Below are 13,726 nucleotides of genomic sequence, written 5' to 3'. Positions count from 1 at the left end.
AACATGTGATTTTGTTATAAGAGATTATGTGAAGATAAAAATGTGTGTGAAGGGACAAACCAGCAGGTTGACCGCATTGTAAAACATCTGAAATGTTGTTTTGGTCATTCTAAAATACTGTAATATAAAATAATCTAAAAGTGAAATTAGGCCTAAATTATTAATTATCTCCAGAATAGTCAAGAGCATCTGTGCTCTCTGCGTCTCACTCCTTCAAATGTCACCACATGTTCACTGCGTGTCAGCATACTGTCTTCTAAGGCGCAAGTCAATTAATAAATGAAGAAATGATACACGCAGCTTTGTCTTCCACAGCAAAATAGGTTTTTAATTTATAATATTTGGCTCTAGTTAATCATGAAGTGATGATTTTGTTCTCTTTGACTCGTTGGATTGAAATACTGCTTTATTCGCATGTCTTTTATGCTTTTTTTGCATTTTTGGATGGAAACATAGCTATTAATGTAAAGCGAACCCTTAAAAGAAATGTAAAAAAAATCCCAAATGTAAATTATTAAAGCATCCATACAATTGTTAGAGTGGCTGACTGTAGTATTGGTTGCCTAGGAACCAACAGTAAACAGAGCAATCATTATGGGGACAGCTGATTGGTCATGCAGTTGAATTATCACAAATAATGTCGAAATTGGTTTTGATAACTGAAAAAGTATATCTAAAATTGCACATATTGTGACAAAACATTTATCAGACAACCCACTGCTAACTGTGCTGCTATCTAATATCTAGTAAACATAAATGTGATTATGAATTTTGCCATAACTAAGCAGCTGATGCATTTCAAAAAATGCTACAGTTTTTAACTATTTAATTTTTGCATGATTCTTTTTCTCCAGCTAACACAACTTTAAGCCAAAACACCAACACAGACACATATGTATTGAATTTAACCCTCAGAGTGGACTTACAAGCACATCCCCCATCAAACACACATCTACCCACACGCGCACACACACAACCCAACTCTCCTTAGCAACAGAGCTTTCATCATGGCCTGAAAGAATCGTGTGTATTTCTGTGTGCGAGATGCTTTGCGTTTCTCTGTCTCTGGTCATCAGCTGCTTCGAATGCTTCATGTTGATCCAGTTACCTGTAATGTGTGCGTGTAATCATACTGAAAATGTGCCGACTCGGACACTTTAATGCATATAAACACAGCGACATGCACACATGAAAAATGACTGCGATGAAGATCTCCATAACCGGAGTTTATGTTGCACAGATCTATTTACACTGAGAAGAGCATCTGCTAATGTATCTCCTACAAACTCTAGATCAGCAAAAAAACATGTTAAAGGGGATGGTGACGTGTTTAATGAACTTTACTAGCAGCTCTATTTCTTTTTACTATTTCTAAAAATAACCCATAATACGCAAATATACACTTGTATTAAATCTTCAGGTCACTGAATTGTCATTAATAACTTTTCACTTCCATTCTGAAGGCTGCAAATCTGTAAAACTCTGGATTCCCAGTTTTCCAGGCCATGTGATCATTCTGACTGAGGTTTTCTCAGGCACTGGGAACCTGGCAGATGTGGGCTGGTAAATAGGAATTTCATATTTTCAAGGCCAAACGTATTTTATGTCTTTTTTTTTTTTTTGGTAACACTTTATTTCAAGTCACAATTCATATTATTAACAAAACATAAACTATGACTGTCAGCTCAATAAACAGCCATTTAGCTGCATATTTGAAAGTTGGATTTAGGCTTTGGGTAGGATTAGGGATGTAGAATAAAATGTATACTTTATCAAAACTATCAAAAAACTATTAATATCACAGAAATAAGACAGTATTAATAGCATCAATTATGACTTAAACTATGTTAAAAAATTTAGCAAGTAGAAACTAATCATTACAAAAACAAACATTTTTATTACAGTAACTTTTCAACTTTCAAACTTTTTAAAAACATTATAGTGTACATACATAACATAAATAGTACATAACAGTGCATACAGGAAATAAAACTTTAATTTATATATCAAAACCAAGTGGATTATAACTGCCTATTAAGATGTTGCTGTTTATTAGCATTTATAGAGTACATATTCTGCATGATCTTCTTCAACATCCCTAATACTACTGTACCCAAGACCTAAACACAACCACTATCTTACTAACAATTCATAAGCAGCAAATTAGTAGTTTATTGAGCTGAAATGTAATGGTTTGTAAAAAGCAGGAATTGTACCGTAAAATAAAGTGTGACCACTTTAGTGAGTCTGATAATCAAAAAGAAGTTTTAAAAAAAAAATTATTATTATTATCATTATTATATAAAATTTAGATATGTACAGTATACACTGTTAACAATTTTTGTAAATGACCCAGTGTTTAACTGTAATAAGAACTGTATTTTACTGTAGGACAGTTGTACAATATGTTACCGTATTTTAAAGCTGCATTGTGAACATTACTGTATATTTTGCAGTAAAGATATAATACAATTCTGAAAATACATATACAGTAAAGGCTCGTACACACCGGGATGCTTTTTGTTCTCATTTATCGTCAGCGATTTTCAAGATGTTTTTCCGGATTCAAACCCAAGCGATTTTCACTGGCATCGAGCAGAAGAGTATGCAAAATCACTCCTTGACGTTAGATGGCGCTAAACAACTTTAAGCTTCTGACACCCACTTGCACTTGACACCCAAGTGCTGTTTACTGTAACTTCAGCAACTCCGTGCACGTGAATAAAAGTGGCAACCTGATTGGTGTAAAAGATTTTGATGTGGTGCGTCAAAACAAAAAACAAGCATGAGGCGTTTTTTTTAAATGACGCTTTTCATTTTCATTCACGATCACATTGACGCACTTTATTTAGTCAAGAGGTGTTTTAGGTTGATGGAAAACGCAAGCAAAAAATGTCTCGGTGTGCACGGGCCTTAAGATGGCCATATACAGGTGTTGAACATGTAAATACAGTATTTTTGATGTATAGTTACTGGCAAATTGCTGCCAGTAAGTTACTTTAGATTCTAATGAAAATCGTTAACAGTGTATTATTTTGCCATCTAAAAATGCATGATTTAAGTACACTGACAAGTTACTTTTTTAATATATTAAAAGTTTTATGTAGTTAGTTATGTAAACCACAAAATATGTTCAAATGCATTTTCCAACAAACACCCACATACACTAATCTAATAAATAATCAATTAGATAAAAAAAAACACAAATAATCTTAATGGCTAATACTTGTGATACTTCAAAATGTTCCTATTAATCTATACATGGAGAAAACTATAAGCATGTATATAAATTGTGACTACTTGTAACATCAGAGGCCCCAAGAACAAGAGTCTTTAGTCCTACAAAGTCAGGACACAGTTTAAACCAGGACAGACACACACAGACGCACACACAGATGAGAGAGATGGGAGGCCCTGATACTCCAGGTGTCTTTGGGCTGCACAGGTGTGCTGTAGACAGATCAGAGTGATGCTTGAAGAGAAACAAAGAGAAGAAAAATCCTACAACATCACACAAAGAAGATCACAAACACACACACCAATGACCCACCACACACACACACACACTGAGGAAAATGCAAGCCACCTCTGACCATTAAAAAAAAAGACTAGTAAACTGACCACTAAAAACTTAATGCATCACCTTCTATTATTCATTCAAATACTTTTCTCCTATCCGTCTTATTCCTATACACCATGATGCTTTTCTTAGGTTAAATTTCAGTTAAATTGTAAACATGTTTTTAATTCAAAGATGCTATGTTTCCATTCAAAGATGTGGATTAAACTCCTGCACAATTTATTTATTTATTATTTATTTATTGCCACATCAGCAACTTATGGCTATTTCATGGCAAAATGGATATATATATATATATATATATATATATATATATATATATATATATATATATATATATATATATATATATATATATATATATATATATATATATATATTTACATAATAAAAATAAATTCGTATTACAATAAAAAATATTTAGACAAATATATAGAATAGAAATAAATACAATTCAGAGTTACAAAATTTCACAAAGAAACCCCTGCTGTAGGGCATACCAAGAAAAACAAAAACAAAATACAGCGAATTTTGGCCACAAATATGCTTGTGAAGTTAATGTAACGATTTTAAAGCTATTTTCATGATAAGTAAGAATAAAGCACAAAACCATCTGTATGTTTTATGAATTATTTGTAGAGCACTCTTATTATTTAAAATATTTTTTTCAAGTGGGTTGAATGGAAGTTACTACAAATCAATAGTTTGAAATGCAGTAGCAGGTTTTAAATATGTTAAAATGTTGAAAGATTCTGAAATTCTGAAAGAAAAAATCCAAATAAAGCATCTGCAGTAAATCCTGAAAGCCAAAAAAGTTTAAGTCTGTCCAGAGGTTAGGATGGGGTCATCTGAAACTCTTCGTCCTTAAACCTCTTTCACTCAAACATGTGTTGGGGAAACGCGGCTGTGGCATTTCCCAGAACGCTCTCTGTTATCTACAGTCCTGCCAGAAGAAGTGTTATTTCAAGCGGGACACCCAGGGGACTTTTAACATGTTTGCTCTTCATTGGGAAGATAACATGATGAACTGTGGTTAATTATATGCAATGTAAATAGTAATATCTGATCATGAGGAGCATTATGTGGTGTGTCTCATCTAATTAACTAATGGCAATATAAGTCATTATTTGTCAGCATATGAGGCTACATGGAAAAAAAAAACTAGATAGATTTTTTTTTTATTTGGGTACTTAATTATATACAACAATAGCATGTTTTATTAATTTGACTGAGTTTTTGCTTTCATATTTTTATATTTCACTTTGGTTTAATATTTAGTTTTTCACCTAATTTAAAAAAATCCATTTTAATATTTAGTATTTCAGCTTGGACTTATCGTTTTTATGTTTATTTTTTTACATTTTTGCTAAGATAAGCGTATATTTATAATGCTCTCTTTACTCCAAACTATCATCAGTTTTTGCTTGGATAATTTCAAATTTCACATCATTTTAATCAAAAGGCAGCTGGTGCATAAATACTCAGTCTTTGTTTTTGTTTACTCTACGTAGTTCTGAGAGATGAACTGCATATTTTGATTTTCTCGGCCGCATCATTGTAAGTGTGCAAAGGTCACTCTCAAACTCTGACACACATACACACATTTTAATTTGCTGTTCTACTCTATATACTGTAGCTCCACATAAAATCCGTAAACTAACCTTAGGTTAATGGTACCAACTGATGAACAAAATGAACAAACAGGGAAAATCACCAACAATCAAAAATGCATGATTATATGGTGTCATGGCTTTGCAATCAAAAAATTTGAGTGTATCGTTGAGTTTTTAAAAAATATTCAAAGCATTTCCCAAAATATGTGTCAATATAAGATTTGTCACCAAATATCATTCCGCTAGCTGAAACAGAAAGGTTACGGCGAAATTAAGACTCAAAATCACCCCAGAGTGGATGAAAACATCCCCAACAGCACATAAGAGTTACAATTTCATATCTAAGGGTGCTTTCACATCTGTGGTTCGGTTCATTTGGTTCAGACAAAGGGCAACAAATGATACATTGTAGCATTTTTCTGTCAGTTTTTTTGTCTTTTTCACACCACACTAATTGCTTTGGTCTGAACCAGTTAAAAAAGAACCAAAATGCGGTCATGTGACAAAATCCACATCACTCATTGGTAAGATGTTTTTGAACGTATTTCCTAAACTGCTTTTCGATTGGTTCGAATGAATGTGCGGGAAAATGCCAATGGAACTCCCGCAAGTAAACAAACCGGCAGACACAAAATGTCACTTTTTACTGTGGAGGGACGACTGCGCTGGCTGACTGTATCCCTGGTTATAGTATACAATATAGTTTGTATACATCACTCAGACAAACTATACATTTCGAGAATGAAGTGCGGCTGCAAAACAATGTTTTCATGCATTGTAAACGGAGACAGCGCATCGCAAATCACTTCAAGAGGAGGTGTGAATTAATTTAGCTAAACTGCAACATGTTAATCTTCCGGAAATATTACCAACGATCCATCAGGTAATTATTTTCCCTCTCTCTCTCTCTCTCTCTCTGTTTAAAACTGTTGGTAAAGCGCTGTCAACAAATATTGTTCCTTCACACTCCACAAAAGATGGGACAGAGCATCGGACTTGGCAGTTGGATTAGTCCAAAAAGGTCCAGTACTTTTTGTGGTTGGGCCTGTTTTAGTTCAGATCATGTTCTCACCACAAACGAACCGCTCCAGGGAGGTCTATAGCCGGCAGCTAGCTCTCTGCAACTCTCACATGGTCGCCCACTGAAGCTAAGCAGGGCTGCGCCCGGTCAGTACCTGGATGGGAAACCACATGGGAAAGCTAGGTTGCTGCCAGAAGTGGTGTTAGTGAGGCCAGCAGGGGGCGCCCGACCTGCGGTCTGTGTGGGTCCTAATGCCCCAGTAAAGTGACGGGGACGCTATACTGCTCAGTGAGCGCCGTCTTTCGGATGAGACGTTAAACCGAGGTCCCGACTCTCTGTGTTCGTTAAAAATCCCAGGATGTCCTTCGAAAAGAGTAGGGGTTTAACCCCGGCTTCCAGGCCAAATCTGCCCACTGGCCTCTGTGAATCATGGCCTCCTAACCATCCCCATATTCCAATTGGCTTCATCGCTGTCTCCTCTCCACCAATCAGCTGGTGTGTGGTGTGCGGTCTGGCGCAAAATGGCTGCCGTCGCGTCATCCAGGTGGATGCTGCACACTGGTGGTGGATGAGGAGATTCCCCCCATTGTGTGTAAAGCGCTTTGAGTGCCCAGAAAAGTGCTATATAAATGTAAGGAATTATTATTATTATTATTATTATTCAAAGAGGTCTCTGTCTGCTTTTTTGGTCCCCTTTTGGTGCGCACTTGCTACATTCACACTTACCCAAATGAACCGCATCAAGAGGAAAAATGAACCCTTCAGCGAATCAACTGAACTAAATAAGACAGGTGTGAAAACACCTAAATGACATTTTAACATTTAGTATTTCATCTTAGGTTAGTTGATTTTATCCTGTCATTTCTAATGTTCACTTTTAAAGTTTTTTCTAAGATGAGTTTTTATATACTTATAACTCTCTCTGTACTCCAAACAACAAAACTATCATGACATTCAAGACACGTCAACATCCAGATAATTAAAACCGTATCAAAGCCAATTTCCTCAAATTACAAAAAAAACAAAACTACTTCTGATACTAAAATTAAAGAGTTGCTCCATTATCAAACTGAACTGAAGGAAGAAGCCAAATGCACTGATGTGGTGTGTGGCAGAAAAAAAAGGAACAACTATTGGTTCTCAAAACAAAAAGAGGAAGATAACAGACAGATCCGAGAGAAACGAGAAACAAAGAGCAAGAGATGGATGAGATTGAGGCCAGCAGAGACAGTGGTGGATGTTCAGAGCCTGGAGGTTTTAACCACAACATCCTCCACACACATTGGAAAGACTGGAGGGAGGGACGCCACCAAAATACAGGGAGGCTTTTTATGGTGCACGAAACACCCATATTATATCATTTCATCAGTGGGCTGTTTTTACCTCTGATCTGAAGAATCCGAAGGAAAAAAAGAGAGAAAAATAGCAGATGGGACGGAAAAGAGATGGGGGAGATAGTGAGGAATTCCCCCATGTTCTTGTTCTGTGGTCTAGTCCTAAAAAGATGCTCTTTACAGAAGGTGAAGGGTTTATTTACTCAATTTAAAGACTCATTTTTATTCTAGCTTTCAGGTGATGTATGCTTTATATTTTATACTTTAGTTTGTCATTTTATATGTATTCTTGGCGGCACGGTGACTCAGTGTTTAGAACAGCCGCCTCAAAGCAAGAAGGTTGCTGGTTCGAAGCCTAGCAGGGCCAGTAGGAATTTCTGTGTGGCAATACTGTATATGGTTTTGCAAAGGTGAAGCTATTTGTTTTAGCTTTAAGTTTAGTTTTTGTATGTTTGTGTATGGAGTTTGCATGTTCCCTTTGTGTTGGAGTGGGTTTCCTCTGGGTTCTCCGGTTTCAAGAACCGTTACAGTCAAAACACATGCGCTATAAGTGAATTGGATGGGAAAAAAAAAATAAAAAATGGTAGTGTATGAGTGTGTGTGTGTGTGTGTGTATGCGAGAGTGTACGAGTGTTTCCCAGTACTGGGCTGCCGCTGGAAGGGCATCCACTGTGTAAATCATATGCCAGAATAGTAGGTGATTCATTTCGCTGTGGCAAGCCCTGATAAATAAGGGACTAAGCCAAAGGAAAATGAATGAATGAATGAATGAGTGAGTGTTCATTACTTTTTATTTGATAAGTATTTTGGTATTGTAAAGCACTTTGGATCAAAAAGTTTGGCTTGGCCTGTCCTTTATTGAATATGGATAGAAGCCCCCTATATGCACCATAGTCGAGTTGTGCAGTTCCAACAATTATGAAAACAGTATGAACTGATTATGAAAATGGTTGCATATAATTTCTTTACAGTAAAGCCATGCGCAAGTCTTCCTATGTAACCTCAAAGTCAGTAAAATCGTTTAACACCACTGCAAACAAAAAACGTTGACGCAACTTAAAATTGTAAGGCAACTAGCAGCACAGCCTTTTTTGAATTGTCTTACATTTTAACCAACTTGACTCGATTTGATTCAGCTCAAAAAGCTCTGTAGCAAGTTGCCTTGCAATTTTAAGTTGAGTCAACGTTGTAAGGCAACTGTAATACTTAATTATATAGAGCCTATGTTCCTTGAGAGACTTCTACCATTTGAAAAGGAGAGAAATGCACATATTTTGTGCATTTTAATGGACAATTACACACACACAATGAATGCTAGAATGTCCTTCTTGGTGTGTTTTAAATTTAAACCCATTAATTATGTCTGAAATAAACATACACCATTGGAAATGTAGTCAAATGAATGTTGTCAGTGTACAGAATTTGGCCTTCAACTGACACTGTTAAAGACATGACATTTCATTTTCACTGCTATAGGGCTAGCACTTTGTGTTGAAACTAGCTGGATCTAGCACCTCTAAAATTTAATCAGGCACCTTATTTTGGTGGACCCAATCGTCCACCAATCAAAAATGTTCAATGCCCTGTAGTCTGCATAAATTAAATTCTTATCTCAATATTATTCCCTTTAAAGTAGGGGATCTACATTTATATATCTATTATTTATTTGATTTTCTTTTTAAAATATATGTGTTATAATAATCTGTATACTAATTAATAATAATAAATCTCATCCATGCCAGGTTTAGTTTTTTTTCCATGATATTTGTTTGTTTTGCCTGTTTTAGGGTTCATTTTAAACAGCTTAAAATAAAGGATTCTTATTGACTTTTTCAACTCATTTGTTTGCTGACAGTGAAACTGAACAGATAAACCTCTTTCTGGCATTTTATTAACGTACTATTAATCAGGGGCCCCTGCATAAAGTTTTGCATATGGATACTGAAAGTCTATAGGGTCAACTTTAGAAAAGGAGAACACCTTTAGGTAACCTTTAAAAGATCCCCCCACTAATATTATAAAAAAAGTTATATAATTCAAAACAGTCAAATGCAATTATATGAAACGTAATAGGTCGACGTCTCTAAATGATGTTGTATTAAAAAGCAGCATGTGTTTTTAACAAATCCATGCAAATGATCCAACCTAGAGACAAGCGCTTTTGTTCTGGTGCAGAGAAGGAAATTCAAATCAGATGGCCTGGATTGTGTTCACATTTGAGTTTCGTCTGAAAATGAGACGAGATGTCATCCATGTGAACCTGAGGACTAAATCACGCACACTGACGTATGATGTAAATACTAAAACAAAACATTGTTCAGACAAAACAAAAAAAACTACATAAAGAAGTCGAATTATAACTGAATGTGCAATATTAGAACATGTGCAATATTATATATATATAATATAATACAACTATTTTCAAACAAATCCAGATTTAATCTTAACTTTAAAAGTTCTCCAAAATATGAAATACGAGGAGCTTTAAACATACAATCTTCAACAACTTTCCACAATATAAACCCTACTCCATCCAGTAGCTGAAGGACTGAATGTGGTGATGTAATACATCTGAATGAGCGGCATCTCGCCTGTACCTCTGCCAGCCAAATGACTCAAACACATATAAATACACATGCTCATTAAATCTGAAGGCTTGAAGGGGGCAGTCGTGCCCACTCTGCAGGGTTACACCCACAAACTACAGCCCTGATCTGAGCAGAGATGTCTGTGGTGAAGGGCCATTATTTCAGCTGTTTTTCCTTCTTTTCAAAGCTAGCAACTCCACACAAGACAAGCACATTTTTTCTCTTCTTTTGTATAATGATGCGTGCCATTACTAACAAGAGCCCAATCCAGTGCAGGATTTCCCCTAGATAGCTTAATATAGACATACAGCAGCCTAGAAAACCAATACAGCTGTGATATGACTGGATTCAAACAAACACGACTGGAGCACATTCTCAACCACTTCACTTCTCACCCACAGTGTGTGTGTGTGTGTGTGTGTATACACTCACCCGCCACTTTATTAGGTTCACCTTACTAGTAACGTGTTGGACCCCGTTTGCCTTCTGAACTGCCTTAATCCTTCATGGTATAAATTCAACAAGGTACTAAAAAATATTCCTCAGATATTTTGCTCTATATTGACACGATAGCATCACGCAGTTGCTGCAGATTTGTCGGCTGCACATCCATGATGCGAATCTCTGTGTTTCACCACATCCCAAAGGTGCTCTATTGGATTGACTGTGGAGGTCATTTGAGTACAGTGAACTCATTGTCATGTTCAAGCTGCAAGTCTGAGATGATTCGCGCTTTATGACACGGCGCGTTATCCTGCTGGAAGTAGCCATCAGAGGTCATAATACTCAGGTAGGCTATGGTGTTGACACCAGTCTCAATTGGTACAAATGGACCTAAAGTGTGACAGGAAAATATCCCCCACACCATTACATGTCTACATGCCTAAATGCATTGAGTAGCTGCCATGTGATTGGCTGATTAGAAATTTGCGTTAATGAGCAGTTGGACTGGTGTACCAAATAAAGTGGGCGATGAGTGCATATACACATATAATATAACAGACACACAGAAACTGTAAATAAACACAGCGGCGGCCTAAATTATTAGAGCACTTGGAAAAAGACGATCTGATATTTTGTTCAGAGCAAGTTTCATAGACATTATCAAATAAAATCATCTAATTGGAGGCAACAAATGTCACCATTTTCAAATCTGTCAGGTGTTAATAATGCTCTTGGTCACCAATGATTATATTTACACAATCTTGGACAAAAGCCTCTGCAAAATGACTAAATGTAAATTTCTTGATGTGCGAAATAGGCATTATTTACCTGTCTGCATCTCCCTGGCTGGTGGAGGCATTGCGCTGAAGATTTTCTCGTACCATGGCCATTCCATCCGGCAATCTGTTCAGTCGACGCGTATACAGACTCAATCCCCCATCAGTCATATATCTGAGAAAACACACACAGAGAACGTCTCGGGTTACGTATGTAACCATAGTTCCCCGAGAGGGAACGAGACACTGCGTCTAACCAGAACGCTAGGGGAACACCTCTTTTATACGCGTCTTGAAGCACATGTGAAATCAATCTAATGTAATTAAGCAGGTGTCGTCAGACCAGAGAGTATAAAAGCCTGTACTGAGCATTCAGTATCAACTTCGAATTTGCTTGAAAGAAGTAACAGGCAGAAGAGAGTATGGCGGAATACGCAGTGTCTCGTTCCCTCTCGGGGAACTATGGTTACATACGTAACCCGAGACGTTCCCCTTCTAGGGAACTTCAACACTGCGTCTAACCAGAACGCTAGGGGAACGCAATACCCACTAGGCCAGACTCACTGCTGACTGTGAACGCACACTACGCAGTGAGAATAGAGGACCCTGGTGAGGGGTCTACATCGAGTTGATAGTGACGCACAAATGTATGTGGAGTCGACCATCCTGCCGCCAAACAAATGTCAGAAAGGGCTGAGCCCGAAATAGAAGCTTTGGAGGCCCCGACAGCCCTTGTGGAGTGGGCCTTAACAAATTTAGGTGCAGGGCGTCCAGCAGCCTGATAGGTAAATGAGATAGTCTCAACTATCCAATTACTTATTGTCTGCTTATTTGCCGGACTCCCCCTTTTTGAGGGTCCGAAGCAGACCAGTAACTGTTCACTCTTTCTCCAGTTGATAACCCGGTTAACATATGTATTCAGAGCTCTAACTGGGCAGAGTAAGTTTAACTTCTCTTGGTCCGACGACTGAAATGGGGGCGGGTTAAAGGCCTGTAGCACAGCAGGTCTCGCCACATGAGTGGGCACCTTAGGCACGTACCCCGGTCTGGGATAAAGAAAGGCTTTGGACATGCCTGGAGCAAACTCCAGTAATGAAGGTGCAACCGACAAAGCCTGGAGGTCACCAACCCTTTTTAAGGAAGAAATAGCTAATAAGAAAGCTGTTTTTAGTGTCAGAAACTTATCTGACGCCTCCTGCAGTGGCTCAAATGGGGGAACAGAGATGCCCTCGAGCACCAATGTTAAATCCCATGTCGGTACCCTGTGTGTGCTGACAGGCCTTAGCCTTATGGCTCCACGAAGGAAGCGACGAATTAGCGGATCCTGTCCTAGTGACTCATCATCTAGGGGAGAACGGTAGGCCGCTATAGCTGACACGTACACTCTCAGAGTGGATGCAGCTAACCCAGCAGACAGGCGATCTTGAAGAAATTCCAGCACTGAGGCTACCTGGCAGCTGACTGGGTTCAGCTGGTGTTCTCTGCACCAAGCTGAAAAGAGAGCCCATTTTAGGGCATAAAGCTTCCTTGTGGAGGGAGCCCTGGAGCTTAGAATGGTCTGAGCAACCTCGGTTGACAGTCCATACTCTATGAGGTGGGCCCCCTCAGAGGCCACACCCACAGTTTCCACAGGTCGGGTAGGGGATGAAGTATCATTCCTCCCGCCTGGGACAGAAGGTCCCTCCTGATGGGGATCTCCCACGGGAGATCCGCCAGCAGGGCTATGAGGTCCGAAAACCAAATCCTGGTAGGCCAAACCGGGGCTACCAGCAGTAACTGTACTCAGTCTTGACTGACCCTCTCCAGGACTCCTGGGAGCAGAGCGATCGGGGGAAAAGCATACAGACGTAGCCTCGGCTATGTCTGAACCATGGCAACCAGTCACAGAGGGGCTGGATGCGAGAGAGAAAACCATAGTACGCAATGCGTGGTCTCTTGGGAAGCAAACAGGTCTACCTGCGCTTTCCTTAATCTTTCCCAAATGGACTCCACCACCTCGGGGTGAAGAAGTTTCCATTCCCTGGATCTCACCCCCTGCCTCGACAGGAGATCTGCTCCCATGTTCAGATGGCCCGGGACATACATTGCCCTGATGGACAGGATTTTGTTCTGGGCCCACAGGAGGATCCGATGTGCTAGTTTGCATAGCATTCGAGACTTCAGACCCCCCTGCTGGTTGATGTAAGCGACCACCAATGTGTTGTTCGTGCAGACTAAAACATGATGGCCCCTTAGATCTGGGAGAAAGTGTTTTAAGGCCAGAAACACGGCCATCATCTCCAGGCAGTTTATGTGCCAGTAATGATGATGTTCTCCCCATCGTCCCACTGCGGGAAGCCCCCTCAGGGTTGCTCCCCAGCCCGTTATAGA

General features: G+C 38.7%; 1 protein-coding gene across 22 annotated transcripts in view; it reads right to left on the bottom strand.

Annotated features, from left to right (window-relative positions):
- The window catches only part of nav2a (neuron navigator 2a), a 386,862-nt gene that overhangs the window by 61,622 nt on the left and 311,514 nt on the right, over positions 1 to 13,726 (bottom strand). For all 22 annotated transcript variants that reach the window (XM_068222552.2, XM_073908175.1, XM_073908169.1 and 19 more), the window contains one exon: positions 11,409 to 11,531. In XM_068222552.2, the coding sequence (XP_068078653.2) occupies positions 11,409 to 11,531 (123 nt within the window). The remainder of the gene's footprint in view (positions 1 to 11,408; positions 11,532 to 13,726) is intronic.

This window comes from Danio rerio, chromosome 7 (genome assembly GCF_049306965.1).
Source record: "Danio rerio strain Tuebingen ecotype United States chromosome 7, GRCz12tu, whole genome shotgun sequence".
Taxonomy (NCBI): Eukaryota; Metazoa; Chordata; class Actinopteri; order Cypriniformes; family Danionidae; genus Danio; species Danio rerio.
This window is presented reverse-complemented; position numbering and strand designations above follow the sequence as displayed.